The sequence below is a fragment of the Ambystoma mexicanum genome, chromosome 9 (assembly GCF_040938575.1).
Source record: "Ambystoma mexicanum isolate Mex_15411 chromosome 9, UKY_AmexF1_1, whole genome shotgun sequence".
In the NCBI taxonomy this organism is placed as follows: domain Eukaryota; kingdom Metazoa; phylum Chordata; class Amphibia; order Caudata; family Ambystomatidae; genus Ambystoma; species Ambystoma mexicanum.
In genome coordinates, this window is record NC_090931.1 from 1,134,645,030 (window position 1) to 1,134,668,181 (window position 23,152).

Below are 23,152 nucleotides of genomic sequence, written 5' to 3' on the forward strand. Positions count from 1 at the left end.
AAAACCCAAGAAAGATCTCACAAAAAGAAAATGGTGAAAAAAGAAGACCGGGCCATTTTGGACAAAATGGTCACCCATGGGTGCTACACTGCAGCTGAGGATTCAGCCTGCGGTAGAAAAGCACAAAGGTAGGAAAATTAGACCACTGCCACCAGCCATTTAAAGTAGTGAGGGTAACATAAAAAATGTTACATGAGTAAGTAGGAAAAGGGGCTGCTAGGTAACCCCCAGCACTCCACATAAGTGTGCTGGACCTTTAAAGAGAAAAGGTAAGTAAACTCAATTTCACTTTACTATTCTTGGGAACAGTAGTTCTCACAAGAAACAGTATTTAAACATTATTAGAAATCTAAAGGATTTCTCTGTGACACTGCACTGAAGGTGCTGTGTGTCACCATACAAAAAGTAGATGCCTATTCAGTTTGACAGACCCCAAAAACAAAAGAAACACATTCTAAATCCGATCAAAACACATGAGGGAGTGAGAAAAAAGGGCTCACTCACTCCAGGGTTAAAATGTAAAAGTCCTAAAGTCCAGCAAAAGAGGTTTAAGGGAATTCGCACAGAAAGGAGAATTCTACCTAGCACACCATAGTGTTTCAAGGCGCGCAAGACCGCCGTGAATCAGCATGCACACGAGTCGTGCATGGAAAACCCCCAGGCCTCTGGGGTCGGATCAGGTAAAGCTTTCGATTTCAGTAAAGCAACGATTTAAACAAAAAAAAGTGAGGAAATACTGCTGCTGTGCTGGAAGCGCATCCAGCCCCACTTCCTGAAAAAACAACTGGTGGGCAGAGTAATTGTAGACCAGTTATAGTAACTCTTCACACAATTTCCAAAGCAGAGTTTTTCCTTTGAAAAACATTCCAATCACAAGAGACTATAGGCTGACATTCCAAAGTGTAGAATAAAGGAGGCAAGATGTCGGGGTAGCCTTTAGTTGAAGGTGCGAGAGCAGGAAATCCTTATGAGAGCATTGTGAGCATTGCAAGATGTATGGTTAAGTTGGGGTTTTGATTTACCAAACAGTACAATTTCATCTGCACAATGGCTGCACAAGATGCAAGTATCATGTCCATATTGGTCTTCCAAAGAAAAACAGAACCTGGAATTTTAAATTAAGAGGTTTGATTCGTAGCTGCCTTCCCCCAACTGCACATCCCACCATGCCTACTGGCTTTATATTGTGAAGTCTCATACATTTTAAAACAAAGTAGTGTAAGAATTAATTTGGCGAAACAATCCATTGCAAAGGTTACCTGTAAAATGCTAATTAACACATCCACAAATAAGGCTAGATCATTCAGATGACTTAATTATAGGCAGATGCAAAGCACCAATGATGCATGCTCGATTGTAAAGTAGCCTATTACAAGAAGGGCTACACTTCGCTACACCTCCAAAAGCTCTGGGGCAGAGCAGACACCCTCTCCAGCCTGACCTTACATTGGCAGAAGCAACGGCATACACATGGAGGTGAACAGAGGAAGTACAGAGCCAGATTCTAAAGCCCTTAAATATACTTGTTTTGTAGGTATTTTCCAAACCTCCCTGCTGTGTGCAGGCAGTGCCTAACCAGCTCAGAAGCAGGGAGAACAGGAAGAATAAGAAATGTGATGTGGTAGACTACAGATAGTGACTTTGGATAATGGAGTGTGGGAATGTTTATTATACCACAGCTATAAACCAAGCAAAGGACATTAAATTCATCTCGAGAGGAAGGGAAACTAACAATTAAGTTCTTCCGGAGACACAGGCCTTCAATTAAGGTCAGTAATTTTGCAGGCAGGCTCTGCAGAGGTCATTATAAAAAAAGACCATGCTGAAAAATCTCCCAGCTAGGAAGTTTTTTGGCATTAAAGCTGCACTAGTATCACATCATAATATTTGTAGGAAAAGGAAACCTTTCTTCCAATGCCAAAAGACCTCGATGAAGAGCACTTGGAGGAAGTGTTTCACACAGAGCAGAGCAGCTAGAAACAGGCAGAAACAAAAAAGCATGGTGGACACTCCCTCAGCTGATGTAAATAGGCTTGGATACCTTTTCCATTTGAAGTCGTAAATGTCTCAGATTTAACCACATTTCTTCTTTTTTGAAGTCCAATATGACAAGGAGGGAATTGCATCTCAGACAGGAGATGGTCAGAGGCCCTATCCTTCTGAATCATCAAAACATGTAGCACATGTCTTTGGCTCATATTTAAGCAATCAGTCCCTAGCAGCAAGGGTTGGTGGTGGGGGTAGGGGTAGGTGGGGCTATTACTGCTTCAGGTAATGCCCGAGGACTCAGTTACAGGACCCGGGGCAATAGAAAGTAAAATGTTATCAAACAATCTCCAAAAGTATGTCGGGATAATTTTGACAAGGCCTGAGAAACATTTAAACTGTCAGAGCTCATACATTGAAATAAGTATTCGAGATGCTGCATTGTGAAAAGTATTATTGAAACTCATTCATTACCTTGCACACATTGACCCAATGAAATGAATAAGCTCAAAAAGTGTTTCATGTGTCTGACAAGTGACATTTTAGGCATCATGCATTATTACGTATCAATCGAAAGAGGTGTCTGTGCTTTAGAAGATGAATCCTTGCAACCATTTGGCTTAAGTGACTGGATCAAAAGGACTGGAAGTCTGTCATGCCATGTTGATATTCCAAAATAAATGTGCATGCTTAAGTTGTAAAGAAATGTACTAAAAGTAGACAAGCAGAGCCTTTATAAAAATCAAAAGCTGCTACATAAATCGAAGATTAAATTCGCATATTGCACTGTAAACCTTAATTTCAACCTGATAAAATAACTGATTCAAAAGTTAGACCATCGTTGATGACAAATGTGCCCCATATGAAAAGATGTACCTGTGCTTTAAGATGCGTCTGTTGCGAGGAATGCTGTAACTGCTTTTTCTGTTGAAGTTGAGCCAGCTGCTGCCTTTGCATTTGAGCTAATTGCTGCTGATGCGTTTGAAACTGTTCCTCTGTAATGCCTCCTGTGACTGTACAGGTAAAAAGAAAATCAGACCAAAACACTAACAAAAGTAAAAACCAGATCACTGGTTTGATAAATAAGATGTTAAACATTATTATGAGACACAAACTAGCATTATGTGCTCAATAAAGTAATACATCAGAACGTGTAAAAGAATAAGAGTTGCTGCAATAGTTGAAGGAGCAACTAACATTCATAGGTTACGGCCCCGCACATCACCTTAATTTGAATGCACATTCTTTTACATACATTAAACTATATCAGAGTAGTATGTTTAGAGCATTTTTGGACAAGACACAAACACATAAGATTAACATTACTGACCCAATAGTTCTTTTCTGGAGCCTTTACCGGTTTAGAATCACATGCTATGCACATTCTACCATATAGCAGTTGATCCAGAAACTTCAAAGCAAAAATTCAATGTTACTCACTGTAGTGACTAACGTACTCCTAGTCCATAGTCCCTTTCCTCCATACTGCATGGGGGTCCCTCGCTAGGGACGGGAGACTGTACCTTTTGCACCAGAAAAAAAACCTTCCCCTTTAAACTTAGAGGCGCAGCCCTGGGAGCATGTGTTCCCCTCACTCCGCCCACCGGAGCCACTCTTCAGTCCCCACTGATGCGTCAACAATATTAACATTGCCTAATGAGACCAGTATTATAAGATGGGAGGATGGTGGGACGTATGGAAGAAAGGGGACAATGGACTAGGAGAATGTCAGCGCGTCCCACTCTTGGCTGAACGTTGAATGATGGCATATCCTACTCTTAGTTGGATTGCGATTGATGGCATGCCCCACTCTTAGTTTAATTGTGAATGATAGCATGTGCCGCACTTAGACACAATTGTGATAAATAGCATGTGCCCTAATAGCGTCAATGTGTTAAAACTGAACCTAGAAAGTGTGCCCTAATAGCGACACTATGCTAATATGGAAGCTAGACGGTATTCCCAACATCATTGAGTGTGCCCAATGACATCAGTGCGTTAAAGTTGAATCAAGAAAGGGTCACCATGTGAAAGCGGAATCTATAAGTGTGCCCTAATAGCGTTGCTGTGTTAATGTTGAATCTAGAGAGTGTGCCCGCCCTAATAGCGTCACTGTGTTAGAGCTGAACTTGGAAGGTGTGCCCTAATAGCGTCCTTGTGTTAAGGTAGAATCTAGAGAGTATGCCCGAATAGCGTCGCTGTGTTAAAGTTGAACTTAGAAAGCGTACCCTAATTAGCGTCACTGTCTCAATGTTAAATCTAGAAGATATTCCCAACATCAATGTCTGTGCCCTAATAGCGTAATTATCTTAAAGTTGAATCTAGAAAGTGTACCTAATAGCGTCATTGTGTTAAAGTTGAACTTGGAAAGCGCACCCTTGTAGCATCTCTGTGTTAATGTTGAACCTAGACTGTATTCCCAACATCATTGAGTGTGCGCCAATAGCGTCACTATGTTAAAGTTCACCCTAGAAGCATCCCCTATTAGAGTCACTGTATTAGAGTTGAAGATAGTATCACCAACAACATTGAATGTACCCTAATAGCGTCACTGTGTTAAAAGTTAAATTTAGTAGGTAGATTGTGCCCGATTGCATAGACATGACCGATTACCACAATATCACACTACTACGCCTACTCTCTCCTATACACCACCATTCAACTAGAATACAGCAGTACTATGACACATTCGGTAAAGCTGTTCTACTAACATGATCCATCAAACCACCCATCACCCTAATAAAACACAGCTAGCTAGCACACACCGGCTAGCTTAGGCGTCTACTCAGTCTGGTTGTCAACCCTCCAGACTGAACACATTCAACTGATCTCCTCAGCACCACACCTATCGCTAAGAAGCAGCTATCATGCAACAACCACACAGGCTGCACACATACCTGGTGCGCCCACACACTTTACGACTCTCTCTCTCTCTCTCTCTCTCTCTCTCTCTCTCTCTCTCTCTCTCTCTCTCTCTCTCTCTCTCTCTCTCTCTCTCTCTCTCTCTCTCTCTCTCTCTCTCAACTGACTTGAACTGCGGTTCCTGAGGGCGTTCAACCTACCAGCGCCTTGAGATCATACTAATGGTACATAAGGCGCTATACAAATGCAAAATAACATAACTACAGTGATTAACAATTACTCCTACGTTCCGTCCCCTTACCTCCATATTGTATGGGTGATTACAACTGAATGTAGCCCCAGCGTGGAGAGGAGACCCTCCTTAAGCGAACAGTTCCTTAGAACTGCCTGTCCGAAAGCTGCGTCCGATTTAGAGCCGGCGTCCAAACAATAGTGCTTCACAGAAAGCCAAAGGGGTGGCCCAGGTGGCCACCCTGCTGATCACCTGCCACGGAACCTGCAGCTGGAAGATGACGGCCGTGGCCTTGGCTCAGACAGCCTGGGTGTTCATGTTAGCTGGAAGCAGTTTGTGCTGCCCTTCATAAGCCTCCTTGATGGCTGAAACCATCCATCCTGCTATCCTGTCTAGATAGAATGTCAGAGCGCGTCTGACATCCAGACAGTGCAAGACCCTCTGAGCATCGTCCTTAGGATCAGCAAAAAACATAGTTAAGACCATCTCCTCATTCAGAAGGAAAGCAGAGACTACCTTAGGTAGGAACGCGGGATGCGTTCTCAGGACGACCTTATCCTTGTGAAAAGTAGTATAGGGTTCTGATGCTACCAGAGCCTGGATCTCCGACTCTGCGAGCAGAAGTGAGACCCACCAACAAGGCTGTTTAAAGTGTGACCAATCTGATGTCGGCGGACGCCATTGGTGCGAAATGTTTCTGCGCCAGGGCGCCCAACCCTACATTGAGGTCCCACACAGGGTGTGGCTTCTGATGGGCGGGTAGAGCCTGGTGAAGCCTGCCAGATGCAGTCTAACCACCAGGTTGGAGGAGGAAAAGACCTCCTCCTCGGAATTCCTTTAGGCTCCTATGGCTGCCAAGTAGGTACAGCAGGTGTCGATTTGCACCCGAGTGAGCCAGGTGTGCCAAGAATGAGAGCACATCTTCCAATGTGCAGGTAAGAGGGTCCTTAGAGTCTGCCCAGTGACAGAACCCGGCCATTTACTCTTGTACTGGCTCCTAGCGCCCTGAATTATGTCCAGGTTGGCCTGCTTAGATGCTTCAGTGTGACCTGTTCAGAAACCACGCTGCGAAGGCTAATTTCTGTGGAGCGGGGTGGATGACCATGCCCCCCTGCTGCGAGAGGAGGGGAGCTGGGCCCAGCACAGGTGAATGGGGGGCCTGTGCAAGAGGCTGCGGAGCTCCGAGAACCACAGTCTTGCCAGCCACCACAGAGCGATCAGAATGATGCAGAGGTGACACGATTCTCTTATCTTGCAGATTCACCTTGTGGATCAGGGTGGGGGGATGCATACCCTGCCATGCCATTATGCTGTATCTGGAGTGCATTGTCCAGGGAGCCGGGGCACCACCCCTGCCAGGATGCAAACTGCGGGCATTTCCTGTTTGACCAGGAGGCAAAGAGGTCTACCTGCAGATGTCCCCATCTGCTGAACACCCTGAGCAAGACCCGATTGTTCAAGACCTGATCGTTCAATTACCATTCATAATTATCTGCCTTCAGTCTGCTGAGCCTGTCTGCTTACAGGTTGGACTCCCCCAGGAGGTGGATTGCAGTCAGGTAGATGTTGTTCCCCAGGGCCCATTCCCACATGCTGACCGCTAGGCAGCACAGCGGAGGTGACCTGGTGTCACCCTGCCAGTTAACATAATACATGCTGGTGGAAGTGTCCGTCTAGATGAGGATGACTTTGCCCCCAATGAGCGGAAAGAAAGTCTGGAGAGCTACCCAGGTAACCTTCAGGTCCAGCCAGTTGATAAATTCCTGCTCCATGGAAACTGTGGTTGTCCAGCGTAGCCCCCAGGGTGGAATTCGTGGTTATGGTGGTCTGAGGGGGTGCCTGTCTGAAGGGCCTGCCAGTCCGCAGGTTGCAGTCCCTGGACCACTAGGTGAGGTCCGGGTGGAGAGAAGGGGGAATACTGACAAGCTCTGCTTGGGAGCCCCTCCCGATTCCATGTGGCTGCGAAGTGCAGCTGTAATATCCGCATCTTGAGCCTCTTGTGGGGGACGGCCAGTAGGACCGCCGCCCTGATCCCCAGTAAATGCTGGAACCACCAGGCCGAGGTCACCTCTCGGCTAAGTGACTTACGGCCCTCTTGATGGCCATAATCTTGTCGTCCGCAGGGAAATCTCTCTGAGCCTGTGTCCCATGAGGCCCAGAAAGGTCAGGTTCTGAGTAGGCTGCAGCCAAGACCTCTTGAGGTTGATAGAGAATCCCAGCTCATGAAGAGTGGTCATAAATAAGGCGGAAGTGAGATCAACTAGGTTAGGCAGGATTGTATGCAGTACCCTGTGGGAGACTGTACCAGCCTTGTCCTCCTGGCAATAGTAAACCCACCCTTTGGTATAAGCATGTAATCCAAAAGTTGGTAGAGTGACTGAGCAGCCAGGCGCAGCTCAAGAGGTGTCAATGTGAGCTGTAGGGTTGTAACAGAGATGAACAAGTTACTTCTTACCTGGTAACGGTCTTTCGATGGGATGTTCCTCCGAGGTATTCCTTATCTTGATAGATCATCTCCAGCTTGCTGGCCTCGGAATTTATTTTTCAGTAGAGGGCGGTGCGTGTCGACGTCCCTCGAGCCGATGTCCCTCGACAGCCTTCGTACCGGCGCTGACATCATGCGTATAGACTCGCGCAGCGTCCATTGCTCAGTTCCGTTTTGACGTTAACAGTTGTTTTACATGAATTGGTTAGTGACCCAGAAGGAGCGTAAGCTGTAACCACAAAGGAAGTTTTACTGAGGGGATGGATGGGAGGGGCGATAAGGAACACGTCGGAGGAACATCCCATCAAAAGAACGTTACCAGGTAAGAAGTAACTTGTTCTTCGAAGGGATTGTGTCCTCCGAAGTATTCCTTATCTTGATAGACTCCCATAGCAGTGGTGTGTAACTGGAGGTGGGAGTAAAATTGCCATGTTTCCCTTCAAGAGTGAACAGAGTGCAACACAGCTTTTCCAAATCTAGTCTCTTGGCTAGTTGAGGAATCCAGGTTGTAACATCTTGTGAAGGTATGTGCAGACGACCATGTGGCAGCCGCACATATGTCTCGAATCGGTACCCCTCTTTGGAGGGCCGAAAAGGCTGCGATACCCCTGGTTGAAAGAGCCCTAAGATTTTGAGGAGGCTCTTTCCCTGCCAGTTTGTGACATTCCAGAATGGCTAAAATAATCCATCTGGAAATTGTCTGTTTTGTTATCGGTAATCCCAATTTGTGCCCCGAGTAACCTAAGAACAGTTGGTCTGCTTGCCTAATCCTAGAGGGTCTGCAGATGTAAAAGCTCAAAGCCCGCCTTGGGTCCAGCCTATGCAGCCTTTCTTCCTCTTTCCCCGGATGGGGAGGGGGATGAAATGAAGGCAAGGCAATCTTCTGAGTGATGTGGAATTCAGAAACCACCTTTGGGAGAAAATTAGGCTTCACTTGTAGGACAACTTTATCTTTATGAAAAATTGTATGAGGGGGTTTACAAGATGTAATTCGCTCATCCTCCTAGCAGATGTCAATGCCACTAATAAGACAGTTTTAAGGGTGAGAAACCCTAGTGAACAAGAGTGGAGTGGTTCAAAAGGAGTACCCATCAGGAAATGTAAGACTAAATTTAAGTCCCATAAGGTAACTTGGAATGGTCTTGGAGGATAGACATTGGTTAATCCCTTCAGAAATTGTATTACTAAGGGTAACTTGAAATACGATGGTTCCTCTGCAGTGCGCTTGAAGACAGATAGCGCTGCGAGATAGCCCTTGATAGTGCCAACCTGAAGGCCCGAATTTGCCAAATAGAGTAGAAAAGATAACACCGTTGGTGTACCACATGAAAAGGGGTTGAAATTCTTTTCTCTACACCAGCTGCAAAATGTGTTCCAACGGCAGCGGTATAAAGTTTTTGTTGCTGGCCTTCTTGCCGAAAGCAACACCTCCATGACGTCATCTGGGAGGTCCCAATCCTTGTATCTCAACCTTTCAGATACCAAGCGTGAAGGTTGAGGGTTCTGATGTCTGGATGGAGAACCCGACCTCCCTTCTGCGTGAGAAGATTCTCCTTGAGTGGAAGACAAATTGGAGGGCAGATGGACAGGTTCAGAAGGTCCGGGTACCACGTTCTCCTGGTCCAGTCCGGGGCAATTAGGATCATGGTTTTCGTGAACCTTCTCAACCTCCTGATCATTTGAGGAATGACAGGGACTGGAGGAAACAGGTATAGCACTACGAACGCGTCCCCTAGAGCTCCTCTCGGGGGAAATTCCCTTGAACAAAACTGATCGCACTTCCTGTTGATGCTGGTGGCGAACAGATCCGCTTGAGGGGTTCCCCAAAGGGTGAAGATCTGTTGGAAGGACTTCCTGAGCTAGTTCCCACTCGTGGGAGACTGTACTCTGCCTGCTCAGAGCGTCCGCTGTCAAGTTTCTCTCTCCGGCTAAGTGAACTGCCGATAGAGAGATTCCTTCTTGGATTGCCAAAACCAGAGCTGCATCACCTATCTGCACAGAAGCAGTGATCCTACGCCTCCTCTTTTGTTGAGGTAGTGCATGGCTCTGTGTTGTCCGTCATTATCAGGACATTTTTCCCCTGTACAGATGGCAGAAACGCCTTCAGCGCTAGTCTGATTGCTCTCAGCTCTAACAGGTTGATATGTAGTCTGGACTCCGATGGAGACCAACAACCGCTGATGGTCAAGTCGTTGGTATGGGCTCCCCACCCCGTGAGTGAGGCATCTGTGACTACTGTTATCTCCGGCCATGGTTGCCAAAACAGTTCTCCTTTTCAAGATGTTCTCCTGGCAGGCCCACCACTGAAGGTCTCGAGCCGCCTTGTCCGGAACCTGAAGGAGGTCTGTCATTCTCCCTGAGAATTGCGACCACTGAGTTCTCAGTGCCCACTGAAGAGATCTCATTCTCAGGCGAGCCTCTGGCACAAGGGAGATGCAGGATGCCATGAGGCCTAGCAACCTCAAAAAGTCAAAGGCTGGGAGACGTTGGGCATTTTGAAACTTGGTGACCATCTGCAGAATATCTTGAGCCCTCACCTCTGGTGGCGAGGCTTTTCCCAGGGAAGTGTCCAGGACCGCTCCAATGAACTGGAGTCTCTGATGGTATCATCTGCGACTTCTTTAAATTGAGGGAGAAGCCCAGTTTGTGAAGGAAGTGGCAGACATAATCTAGCTGGATGTGAGCTTGTTCCGGAGATACAGCTCTGATCAGCAAATCGTCCAGGTAGGGGTAGACGTGAATCCCTTCCATCCTTAGACTTGCAGCCACTACCGACCTTAGCTTGGTGAAGACCCTCGGGGCGGAGGTCAGCCCAAATGGCAGAACTCGAAATTGATGAGCCGCCAATTGCGAACCTCGGGTATGTCCTGTGTTTGAGATGGATTGGCACATGGAAATAAGCATCCTAAAGGTCCAGAGATACCAGCCAGTCCTGAAGCTGGAGGGCCTGACGGATCTGAGAAAGAGTTACCATCTTGAACTTGCCCTTCCTTAGGAACTTGTTCAATTCTCTTAAGTCCAAGATAGGTCTCAGTCCTCCGTCCTTCTTCGGTATTAGGAAGTAGGGGGGGGGGGGGGGGGAGTACCAGCCCTTGTTCCTCTCCGCTACAGGTACCGGTTCTATGGCACCTTTCTCAAGCAGGTCTACAATTTCCTGCAAGAGGAGCGGATCTGGAACTTTCCGAGAGCTGTTCCCTGGCGGATGACTCTGTGGAATGCGTAGAAAAGGCAGGCAGTAACCTTGGGCAACTGTCTCCAATGCCCAAGCATCTGAGGTAATAGCCTGCCATTCCGTCAGATGTTGAGTTAGCCTGCCCCCTACTGGGGTCTTGTGAGGAAAGTCCTCAGAGTGATTTAGAGGCAGCTGATGCAGGTGCCGAGGGTAAAGAGGTACCTGCTGCTGCGGCTTTTGTATTTTTACCCTGTCCACCTCGGGTGAATCTTTAACCTCTTTGAACCTACTGTCCTCTGCCTTTTCCGAATGTGGAATAAAAGCGAAAGGACTTACCTCTCCACGAGGTTCCTGAGGGGCGATATGGCGTTTGACGGATTGCAACACCCAGGGATTTTGCTGCTGCTTTGGATGTCTAACTTTTCTAGGCGGTCATCCGCCTTCTTACCAAACAAAGAAGAGCCGTCAAAGGGCATATTTAAAAGTCTGGCTTGTACATCTGGAGCAAACCCAGGCTTTCGCAACCACGCAAATCTGCGGGTTGTAGTACTTGCCTCCATGGCCCTACTGATGCTGTCAGCAGAATCAATGCCAGTTTGAAGGGATTCGCACATTGCGGCTTTACCATCCTTAATGATGTTTAGAAACTCTTCCCTTTCTTCTCCCTCTGGGAGGCAGTCAGCCGCTGATGAAGCACACTCCCAAAGTGTATGGCTGAACCTTGCGAGCGTACAGTAGCGTTAATAGATTTCAACGCCATGCTACATGCAGAAAAAACTTTATTCGCCATAGAGTCGTATCTTTTGTCATCCCTGTCCTGTGGAACAGTAGGGTATGCCGATCTACTGCCTGATGCAGTTGCTGCTTGGACAACCAGACTCTCTGGAATTGGATGTTTAGACGAAAATTCAGGGTCAGTAGTAGATACCCTGTATTTGGCTGATGACTTCTTGTTAACCACCGGGATAACCTCAGGAGTTTCCCAGTTAGCCAATATTTTTCTTTGTAATGCAGCGTGAAATGGAACCACAGGATCCTCCTGTGGGCCTTTGACTAAGATACCTGTAAGGACATCCTGTTGGAATGCAGGTGAAGGTGTAGACCAACCCACGAATTCTATGATTCTTGCCATTAAAATTCTGTAATGGGTCTCAGCATGTTCCCCTGGGTCTGGTTTGGCAAATTCTATTTCTGGGGAAGTATCTAACCAACTTGCCTCATGTAAGGATTCTCTAAGGTCCTTCAACCTATTTTCCTCAGAGGTAAATTCCTCTGGTTCTGGTGTTGCAGATCTATGCAAACCAAACGGTTTTTCTTGATCTGAATCCTCCCCTTCCTCATAGATTGAAGACAAAGGTCTGAAATGATCAGATCTTGGAAATGGCTTAAATCCCATTTCCAGAGCAGAAGGGGCTAAATTTGTCATAATCGGTTGGGAAAATGTTGACGCAGACGTTAAAGGCTTCGAAAACACCGAAAAAGGCGTCGAGAAGATTGGAAGTGGCCTCGAAGAACTCGAGAGGATCGGGATCCTACTCGAGGTTGTTGATGACCTCGAAGTCATGTTAGAGGCTCTGGGTATGACCACTGGCTGTGAGGTAGTGACGGCCGTGGGTTTGCTCTTTTTCGGCGTCGATTCGATCGACCTATGCGTCGATGATGCAGATTTATGTGTCGAAGGGACCTTCGACGCTGGTGTCGATGGCACAGTGCCTTTCCTCGAGGGTTCGTGACGCTCTCGAGTAGTTTCTTTCGCCGGGTGCAACGACTTGCAGCGTTTAGATTATTCAGCTCTTTCACCCAGGGTATCACCCTCAGCTGTCTTCGAGGGGGTCGAGGCAGCTTTCTCGAAGACACTAAGCATCCTTTTACAGAATTCCTCCCACTCAGCCTGAGAACTATGTTTTGTGGGGCAGGTGACTCTTTTCGGAGAAACAGAAGACGAGGAAGGGGATCTTCGACGTCTCTTACTTGAATGCTTGGATCTCGAAGAGTGGTGGGAACTGCTTCGAGACCTAGACCGAGAATGTTTCCTGTGTCGGCGAGGAGACGAATGTCTCGACTCTGCCGCAGAAACTTTCTAATGAGTTTTAGCTGTTTCACCTCTCTCAAGCTTTCCCTTACGCTCCTTCAAGGCTTTCGCCGTCATGTACATGCAGTCCTCGCACTCCGAACATTCGAACATTGGTGCTCCAATCCCAAGCACCACAAACAGATCCTGTGAGGATCCGTCAACGACATTTTCTTTCCACAGTCTCGAAATTTTTTGAAGCCGGACCGTGGAGTTGTCGGTTCGGGTGAGGAAGCCATCGAGTAAGAGTTGGTTTATTCGAGGAATAATGAAGAGTATATTCTCTGACTAACGAACTGAGCAACGCGATTCCGAGGCCCACGAAGTGCGGAAAAACGGAACTGAGCAACGGACGCTGCGCAAGTCTATTTATACGCATGAGGACGTCGGCGCCGATACGGAGGCTGTCGAGGGACATCGACGCGCAGCGCCCTCTACTGAAAAAAAAAAAATTGGAGGCCAGCAAGCTGGAGATGATCTATCAAGATAAGGAATACGTCGGGAGGACACAATCCCTTCGAATCACAGTTACAGGTATTCAAATAAACACTTAATCTCAAGGTTTCTTGATAAATTAATAAATCATTGTTTAAACAGTCAGTTGAATAAACCTTCTTTAGAAGAGAGCAAATATAGAACACAAAAATACACTTCAAAATACACTCTGTTTCTTTAAATCAGTAGATACCCATTTGGGATGGCACACAGACACTTCCTACACCCTGGGGTGACAAATAACTAGGACACTGTGGACATTGATACATCACTGGCAGATATATCAGAGGTTGGTGTCAAAAGGAAAAGATGAGGGAATAAAACAATGGTTAACAAATATTCTTAAGCAGGCAAGTAATTTTGAACCCCCCAATGCAAAGTAAATTAACCCTTAATGTGTGAATTTTGTTGAGGGATAGTTCAAGCACAGAGTCAGAGGTTAGAAGAGTCTTTCAGGGAGCCAGGCCACCCATTGTTAATTCTGCAAACGTCTAGATGAACTGAAGCACTTCTTGTAGGTAAGTAAAAAGTCTTGCACCAAAATGAAATCACTGTTGGGCCACAAGCTGGGAGGCTTGTGAGGGGCAAAGCTGTAAGAAACTCTGCATAAGAGCAACCAAGACAAGTCTCAACTGAGTGCTAGCAAGGCTACACGACAAGAGGTAAGTGTTTACAGTAAATTAGGTCTGAAGAAATTGGTTCCAGCTGGCTTCTGTTCCAGTTGTAGTATGGCAGATCCTGTTGTTCTTGGGCCTCAGTCGTGGGGACAAGAGGGAGGACGTCTGGGGAATCTTGCACTACGCTTTGAAGGTCGACGGCAGCAATGGGCAAACTTCAGATCAGCAGCACTTCGCGGTTTCAGCTTTGCGCGAATAGCAGCACTGCGGTTCTCGGAAACCTTATGGACTTTCCTCGCATCTGGGGTCCAGCACTGTTAGGGAGAATTCTTAAAAATGTGCCAATTCCCTCTACCTCAGAGACCCACAACAACTTTGCTGGATTAAGAGGACTATTTTTTTACCTGGAGAGAATGTGACCCTTTTCCTCACTCATGTTTTTTGATATGTGTTTTACTTTTGTGTTTCCTTTGGTTATGGAGTCTAACCAACTCCATAGGCATCATTTTTTACAATTGTGTCACAAAGCACTTTTAGTGCAGTGATACAGAAGTCTTTCAGGTTTCCCAAGGTTTAAATACCTTCTCTGGGATAAACTACTGTTTCCCAGAGCAGTAGAGTGAAATTGACTCTACATGGCATCATACTTGCTAGACCCAGCACACCCCATCTTACAATAGAGTGCTGGAGGGGTTACTTAGTATCCGTGTCTAAATGCTCATGTAACATCTTATGTTACCCTTGCCTCTCAGAATGGCTGGTGGCAGTGGTTTTGCAATGAACCACCATGATTTACCCCGACTGACAACTGTTCGCAGCTCCGGTAACGTTAAATCGGGGGAGCCATGTTTTTCAAAATGGCACTGAGCCGCCTTTGTTAAAATGGTCCCTGGTCTTTTTTCGCCATTTATTTGTGGAAAGGTCCCTCGAGTTTTTCTCTGCGCACCAAACCAAGTTTGGTCTCTGTTTATTCGTCTTTGGCGGGCTTCAGGAGTGAAACCCACCTCTGGCTCCATAGTGTCTGGGGTAGGCAGGAAGTGAAGGAGGTGCCCGAAACTCACTGCGCTTAGTCTCCCTTTGGAGACCCAAATGCACTCTTGTGACGATTGGCTGGCTGACTGTCCGGCAAGGACAGCCACCCTGCAGGGTGAGTAGCAGCTAGGCTGGAATGAATGGGAGAGAACTGAATAAAAGACAGGTCTATTGGCTTGGAAGGCAGAGTTGACCGCTAGATGAAGGAACCGAAGAGGGCTTGAAGAGGACGGCTGCTGCAAATCCTGTACCAGTGGTTTGCCTGGTGAAGCCCTGCTGCAGGTCCGAATCGCCAAGTTTGCATCGACAGATAAGCCCTGCAAGGACGACTTCTCCCTTTGAGTTGGTGGGTGCAATCAACTCCCAAGTAAGCCATCTGGACACCCATCTCTGAGCTGGTTGAATTTCCTCAGAGTTGCTGCAGGAACCCGTACAGCCAGGGAGAGGGACACCAGATGGTGTGCGTTGCTTGTAAGCTGACCTAAAGCTTTTGGAAGATCCCCCCTGACTCCCCCTCAGTTGAGTGCGGGACTTCAGATGTAAGGAAAGTCAACCTTGACAGCCAGCAACCACACTTATTGCTATTTGCTGTACCGCAAGGAGCTGAAAAGCGAAACAGCCACTGAAAGTAAAGATTGCCGGTGGCAATATAGTGCAGGAGTCCCCGACATCCTCCCTCTTGCCCCCACGACTAAGGCCCAGGAACAGTGAGATCTGCAGAGCTGTACAGGAACAGAAGTCTTCAGCTGCATCTTTTTCTTCTTTATTAAGGTACTGTAAAAATAGCCTAAGAGAACTTACCTCTTACTGTGGAAGTGCTTGTAACTTCCGCAACTCACAAGTCTAATCAGCTTGTGGCCCTACATTTGATTCTCCTTTTTACCAAAGACTCCTAAGAACTTGTGCAAAGACTTTTCCATTTACTTACCTGAAGTGCTGCATCCTATACCAAGACTTTGGCGAATTGACTTTGGTTAGCCTATTGAATGGAATGACTCTTAAGTGCTATCTGAAAGTATTTGCCCTGCTTATGAATATTTGTACATTCTTGTGTTCTAATAACCCTTGCCTTTTACTTACTTTTTAAAAGAGTATTCTGAATGCCAACATTAAGGTATTAATGCCCTCAGCACCCTTGTTAGTGAAATCATGTGTGGGTGTAGGTTGTGTCTGTGGGCCATCCCAAAAGGGCCTTGTCTGATACAGAAACGCAGAGTGTGCAGTATTGAAATATATTTGTGTGTTACTGTTTGATTGCTCCCTTCTGAAGAAGGCTTTATAACTGACTGATACATTATTAATTGTTTATGCAAGAAACCTTGAGTTTAAGTGTTTATTTGAATAACTGTGAATCTTTGCGTAACTTCACTACAGCTCACATTTCCCCTCTTGAGATAAGCCTGGCTGCACAACACGCTACCAAAACTGTGTAGTACAAGCTTATATCAAAGGTTGGGTTGCTTATACCTGTAGTCATGGTTATTTGTAGTGTTCGCAGAGGGTACTGCATGCACACTTTGCCCAACACAGTCCAACCAGTAGGGCAGTCTTGATCGTAACCAGTCAGATATCTGCTGATGCCATGGGCTCGAAGGGTTTGTGTGCCTGTGCCCAGAAACACGTTAAGGTCCTGTACCGGGTGTGGTCGTTTGACAGGAGGATATAATCTGGTCAGGCCTGCCAAATGCCTTTTAAGCACCAAACTGGAGGAGAAGACCGGAGTTCTTGTATGCCCCTATGGCCGCCAGATACGTACAGCCGGTGTACCTTCACACCTCAGTGGGCCAGATGCACCGAGGAGGATAGGACATCGTCCAGTGAGCACGTCAGGATCAATCTTGTTGGCTTTGGCCCAGTGACAGAACCTCATCCACTTGCTACTGTATGGACTCCTGGTGGCGTCGCTTCTTGCCCCTTGTATGATAGAAGGTTGTCCTGTCATAAGTGCAGATGCTTCAGAGTGATCTGTTCAGGAACCAAGCTACCAGGGCCAACTTCTGCGAAGCATGCTGAACCACTGTGCCCCCCTGCTGGGATAGTAAGTGGGCTGGTTCCAACAGGAGGCGTACCGGGGGATGATCCGCCAGTCGAAGTTCTGAGAACCAGGGTCTTGCCAGCCACCAGGGGGGCTATCAGGATTAACCGAAGGCACTGACTCCCTGATCTTGCAGATGACTGTGTGAATCAGCAGAGTGCGGGGAAAATCGTATGCATTCACATCATTCCATGGAATCCACAATGCATCCCCCAGCGATACTGCATTGCCCCAGCCGTGAAGCAAAATGGACTCTGTTGCTCAGGGTCACAAACAGGTCTACCTGAGGATGACCCCACCTGTCCAAGATCTCCCCAAGGACCTCCTCGTTCAACTGCCACTTGCAGTTGTCGATCCCCCGCCTGCTGAGCCTGTCAGCTTCCAAGTTGGATTCCCCCAGAAGACGAACAAATAAATGCTGTTCGACAGTGCTCACTTCAAAATGTTGATGGACCGCCTGCAGAGAGGAGGGGACCTGGAACCTCCACGATTGTTGATGTATTACATACAGGTGGAGCTGTCTGTATGCAGACCAATCTGATGCTGATAAAGGAGAGGAATGCTTTGAGAGCCAGCCAGATGGCCATTATCATGAGCCAGTTTATGTGTTCCAGCTGTTCCTGCCGTGACAATACGCCGTGGCCACTGGTTGTCCAACGTAGCCCACATCCCTATAGGCACAAGTCTGTGGTAGTGGTGATCTCCAGAGAGGGCTGCCTGAACGGTCTACCCTGCTACCAGGTTGGTCTCTGCACTCCACCACTCCAGATCCGGGTGTAGGTGCTGTGGTGTGCTGACTAGGGCTGCCTGGTAGCCAGTCTCCTGATTCCAAGAGCCTGAGAAATGCAGCTGCTGCAGCCTCCTTTTTTTGAGTCTTGTGTGTGGCAAAGCCAGGAGACAAGCTGCCATTATTTCGAGCAGGTGCTGGTACCACCATGCTGAGGTCACTAGTCTGCTGAGAAAAAGTCTTGTGGCCTTCTTGATCACTGTGATCTTGTCTGCCGAGGGGAAGTTTCTCTCTGCCCTTGTGTCCCAAATCAGCCCCAGGAATGTTAAGGACTGAGTGGGGAATAAGTGCGACTAATTGAGGTTGATCGAGAACCCCAGATCGTATAGCATGAGTGCTGAAGCCGTGTGATGTACTATCTCTGAAGAGTCTGCTCGAATAAGCTAGTCGCCCAGGTATGGAAAGAGATGGTGGTCCTCCGCCCTGAGCAGGGCTGCTACCGAGTTCATTAACCTTGTAAAAAACCCTTGGGATGATTTGAGGCCAAAGGGGAGGACCTTGTACTGAAAATGAAAGCCCATGATCCTGAGCCTCAGGAAGGAATGATGAGCTCCCAAATGGGGATGTGCAGGTAAGCATCCTTCAGATCCGTCCTCCCGCCCCGCCCACCTAGATTCGTTGAGGACCTCCTACCCCAGCCATTACAGACCTTCCCAGGGCAGCCCTCTGCCTGTGCAGCCCTGCAACGAAGGGCCCAAGACAAAGGGCGGCTCCTATAGAGGCGGCTCCAGATCGTATCTGCAGGAGAAGCTAGAAGCCAGTAGCCTGCCGTCAACCAGCACCAACCAAACGTAAGTGTGGCAAGGGTGGGGACTGAAGCAATCACTTCACGCCAGAAAGCCCTACCACTCTTAAAAGTCTAAAAGGTTTCACTGTGTTACATTGTACAGCCACATATTAAAGTCAAACGATTACTCATACACTAATAGCATCACTGTACTGAACCATGCAGCTAGACTGTTCTCCCAACAAAATTGAGTGTGCCTAATTGTGTCACTGTGCTAAAGTTTGAACTTAAAAATTGCGCCCAAGAGCATTGAGTGTGCCCAAATCGTTTGACTTGGTGAGCTTCACATCTTGATAGTGCGCCCAAATTGCTTCACTGTGTTTCTCACCTAGAAAGCGTGCCCAAATATCATTGAGTGTGCCGTAAGAGCCCACTGTGTTGAATCTCGCATCTAGAATGTGTTACAATTTGAATGTAGGAAGTGTTCCCTACATCATTGAGCGTGCCTAATAGCATCATTGTGTTAAAGTCTGAACTTGAAAAGCGTGCCTGGTAGCGGCACTGTGTTATAGTTTGAATTTATAAAGTGTTCCCAACTTCGTTGATTGTGACTAAAAGTCAAAAATGTATACATTCTACATACCTGTATCCCCCATGTTCTCTGTATCGCATGTTTACCCCTATCCATCCTGTCGCTTTATATACATATGCCGCTTTGTACGCTCCCCCCACCCCCCGTCCTGCTCTCGTGCCTGGTTGCAGGCGCTTTACTGATAACCACCATGTCACACTCACTCTCTCCTATACACCATCATTCAACTAGAACACAGCTATACTATGACAAAATTTGGCCTCGCTGTGCTCATTCTAACATGAACCCACGAACACCTCATCACAATAATAAAACACAGCTAGCTGAGCACATACCGGCTAGCTTAGGCGTTCTCCTCAGGCCTAATGCAGCCTGAACTCAGTCAGGGTGTCCACTATCCAGACTGAACACATCCAACTGATTCCTCAGCACCACACCCACCACTAAGAACCAGCTATCATGCAACAACCACACCAGCTGCACACATATCCGGTGCACCCACGCACCATAGGACACTCTGACTAGAACTGCGGTTCCCGAGGGCGTTCATACCAATGATATATAAGGCGCTATATAAATGCCAAGTAACAGAACATCCATTCTCCCCAACACAGAGTCTCTGCAATAAGCGCTGGAGTAACCATCTTGAACCTTTGAAGGGGTAGGGAAAGGTTCAAGGAAGAAAGGTCTAGAACAACTCTCATGCTAGCCTGGTATTCTTCTGAATGGCGAATATTCGGGAATAGAAGCCCATGCCACGTTGCGAAGCTGGGGCCTCCTCCACGACCTGACTCATGATGAGCGTGCCAATTTCCACCAATAGAGTTGCCGTCTGTTAGGAAAGATTGTATGTAGTAACTCTGTGGGAGACTTGACCAGCCTTGTCCTCTTGGAAATCGGGAACCCAACATTAGGTATAAGCCTGTACAACACAAGTTAGTAGAGTGAGCCAGGCTTATCTCAAGAGGGTCCAATTTGAACTGTAGATGTGCAACAGAGATTTACAGTGACGGTAATCAAATAACACTTATACTCAAGTTTTCTTGTTAAACTAATTATTTAACAGTTTTAAAATGAGCCTTCTTTAGAAAGGGCAATATGCAACAATAAAATGCACTTCAAAAATACACTCCTCCAGTTTATGTTAAATAAGTAGGTAACGTTTTGGGCTGTCACACACATTTCCTACACCTAGAGGTGACTTGAATAGCTAGGACACTGTGGAAATGGATATATCACTTTAACACTTAATGCAATACTGGAGTCATGGAAAAAGTAAAAGGTTAGGGAAGGAAACAAAGATTAACAAGTCCTCTGAACAGGTAAGTACTTTACAATCCCCCAATGAAGCATAGGTTAACCCTTTCCCAGCAATACAAGTAACTTATGTATGACTTTTTGAGGGACAGATAAACACAAAGTCAAAGGGTCCGAAGAGTCGGCGGGGAGCCAGGACAGCCAATGTCAATTAAGCAAAGTCTAGGGGAGCTGAGGCACTTCTGGAAGATAGCACAGAAGTCTTGCACAATGTTATATAGAGAGTTTGTAGAATATAATCACTGTTGGGCCACAAGCTGGGAGGCTTGTGAAAAGCAAAGATGCAAGCAACTCTACACAAGGCAGCTGATGCATCTCCAGTGAGAACAAGCAAGCTACAAGCAACAAGAGGTAAGTCACCCTGTTAAACAATACCTTGCGTCTGCCGGCTTCTGTTCCTGTTGCAGTCCTGCAGATCCTGTGTTCCCGGGCCTCAGTCGTGGGGACAAGAGGGAGGACGTCTGGGGACTCCTACACTGCGGTTTGAAGGTCGGCAGCAGCAATGAGCTTACTCCAGGTCAGCGGCACTTCGTGATTTCAGTTACCGGCAAATAGCACCAATGCGGTTCTTGGACACCTTGTGGGCTCCCCTTGCTTCTGGGGTCCAGCACCCTGTTGAGCTGGCTCAGGCCGCCCTGCTTTGAGGGAGCCCTTAGCATCTTCCTGGCGCTTGGGTCTGGCCTAAAGGCGATGCAGTTTCCTGGTGTTCCTGTCCCCTGGCACTCGATTCCAGCAGCAGCAAAGCAGTACAGCCAGCAGGGGAGGAGTTCCAGTCAGGTTAGTCTTTGGGTCAGTTGGTCCCAGCAATCCAAGGGAATAAGTTGTCTGTTCCGGGCTTCTCTAGTCGATTCGAAACCTGGAGCTTCAGCACTGCAGCTGGGCTTAATCGGGCAAAACAAACGGTCCAGAAGGCTACAGCAAGCTTCTCCTCCAGTTTCTTCTTCGGTTCCTCCGTCCAGTGGTCAACCCCTGCCTGCTCTCCAAGAGACCTCGCCTTTTATGCAGGTTTCTCCCATTCATTTGCAGCCTAGCTGTCACTCACAGCAGGGTGGCTGTCCTCCAGGGACAGTCAGCTAATGACCTTTGGGTGCATTCCTGTAACCAAGGAGACTAGGCAAAGGGAGTTCGGGAGCCTCCCTCGCTTCCTGCCCTGCCAGACACACTGGAGCCAGAGGTGGGCTTCACCAGTGAACCCTGCCAAAGACAAAACGAACAAAAAGGGACCAAACCTGGTTTGGCGCGCAGAGTAAAATCCAAGGACCTCAACAAGCAAGAAATTGCAAAAAAAGAAGACTGGGGTCATTTTAACAAAATGGGCACCCATGGGTGCAATACTGCAGCTGAGGATTCAGTCCGCGGTAAAAATCAACAATATTAGGAACATTTAACAATTGCCACCAGCCATTAATTGTAGTGAGGTTAACAAAAATGTTACATGCAAAAGTAGACCAAGGGGTTACTAAGTGACCCCCCCAGCACTCCACATAAGATGGTGTGTGCTGGGTCTACAAAGAGAAAAAGGTAAGTAAAGTAAATTTCACTTTACTACTTTTGGAAACAGTAGTTTATCCAAGAGAAGGTATTTAAACCTTAAGAGAATCCAAAGGACTTCTCAGTGACACTGCACTTAGGGTGCTGTGTGTCACAATACAAAAGGTGATGCCTATGGAGTTTGTCAGACTCCAAAACCAAAAAGAAACAGTCGACATCAGATGGAAATATGAGAGAGAGCGGAAAAATGTCCCTCACTCCAGGATAGAAAAATCAAAAGTCCCAAAGTCCAGCAAAAGAGCTGGGGGTCTCTAAAGTAGAAGGGAATTAGCACAGAAAGGAGAATTCTCCCCAACACTGTCCAAATCTGAGGGAGGAGAGGGGAGGAAAGAGGAAATGGAGGGATTGGCAGAAGACCACAGAGAGGAGGCATGGGTCAGCGAAACTTGGCTGCCATGCCCTGCAGTGCAGGGCAAGCCTGCCCCCCGCCCCCTCCCCACCAGAGACTTGTGGATCTGGATGACGTCTTCACAACATTTTACCCTCCGAGGCTGGTGCCTGGGACGGGAACTGGAAAATCCCCTTGAGAGACTTTGTGCTGCTTGCACCTGGGCTGGCTAGGAGACCAGTCTGGCAAGCCTGGCACATCTCTCCTGAAAGCCCCTGTGTTAGAGCAGTTTTTTTGATGTTCTACCAAACTTAATCAGAACCATTCAACTGAGACAGTCCAAGACTCCACTCTTCGAATAAGGCTGTACCACCTCAGGTCATGGTAGCATAGACAGAGCAGCCAGGCTTATTTTAGGAGGGAGAGATGGCTGTATGCCAGTACAAAGAATCTATAACACAATAGAAACACTGACAACCAGAAGTATTACACAAAATAAACATTTACTTTTAAATACAATTAGGCCAAATTAAGTCTTGGGGTAAGTACTGTTCAAAGTCAGTGTTGGGTATGAATTGGTGTAGTAACACTGAGATTACACAACACTTGTCTGCTTGGTATTAGGTATCCCACCTTTTGGTATAGGTCTGTACTACACAAGTTGGTAGTGTGACTTAAGCCAGGCCTATCTCAAGAGGGGAAAATGTGAGCTGTAGAGCTGTAGCAATGGAATTCGCATTTACAAGTAACACTTCTACTCCAGGTTTCTGTTATAAACAGGTATTTAACATCTATTTCTAAATAAGCATGCTTTAAAAGGGGCAATGTGTGTAGCAATCAAATATACTTTAAAATATTTTCAG

The 23,152-nt window shown here is 47.0% G+C and overlaps 1 protein-coding gene across 2 annotated transcripts in view; it reads right to left on the reverse strand.

Annotated features, from left to right (window-relative positions):
• EPC2 (enhancer of polycomb homolog 2) overlaps positions 1–23,152 on the reverse strand; it is a 662,055-nt gene that overhangs the window by 124,712 nt on the left and 514,191 nt on the right. For both annotated transcript variants that reach the window (XR_011274738.1, XM_069616502.1), the window contains exon 11: positions 2,863–2,999. Coding sequence is in view for 1 of the 2 variants with exons in the window: in XM_069616502.1 (XP_069472603.1) it covers positions 2,863–2,999 (137 nt within the window). In the remaining variant the exon portion in view is untranslated. The remainder of the gene's footprint in view (positions 1–2,862; positions 3,000–23,152) is intronic.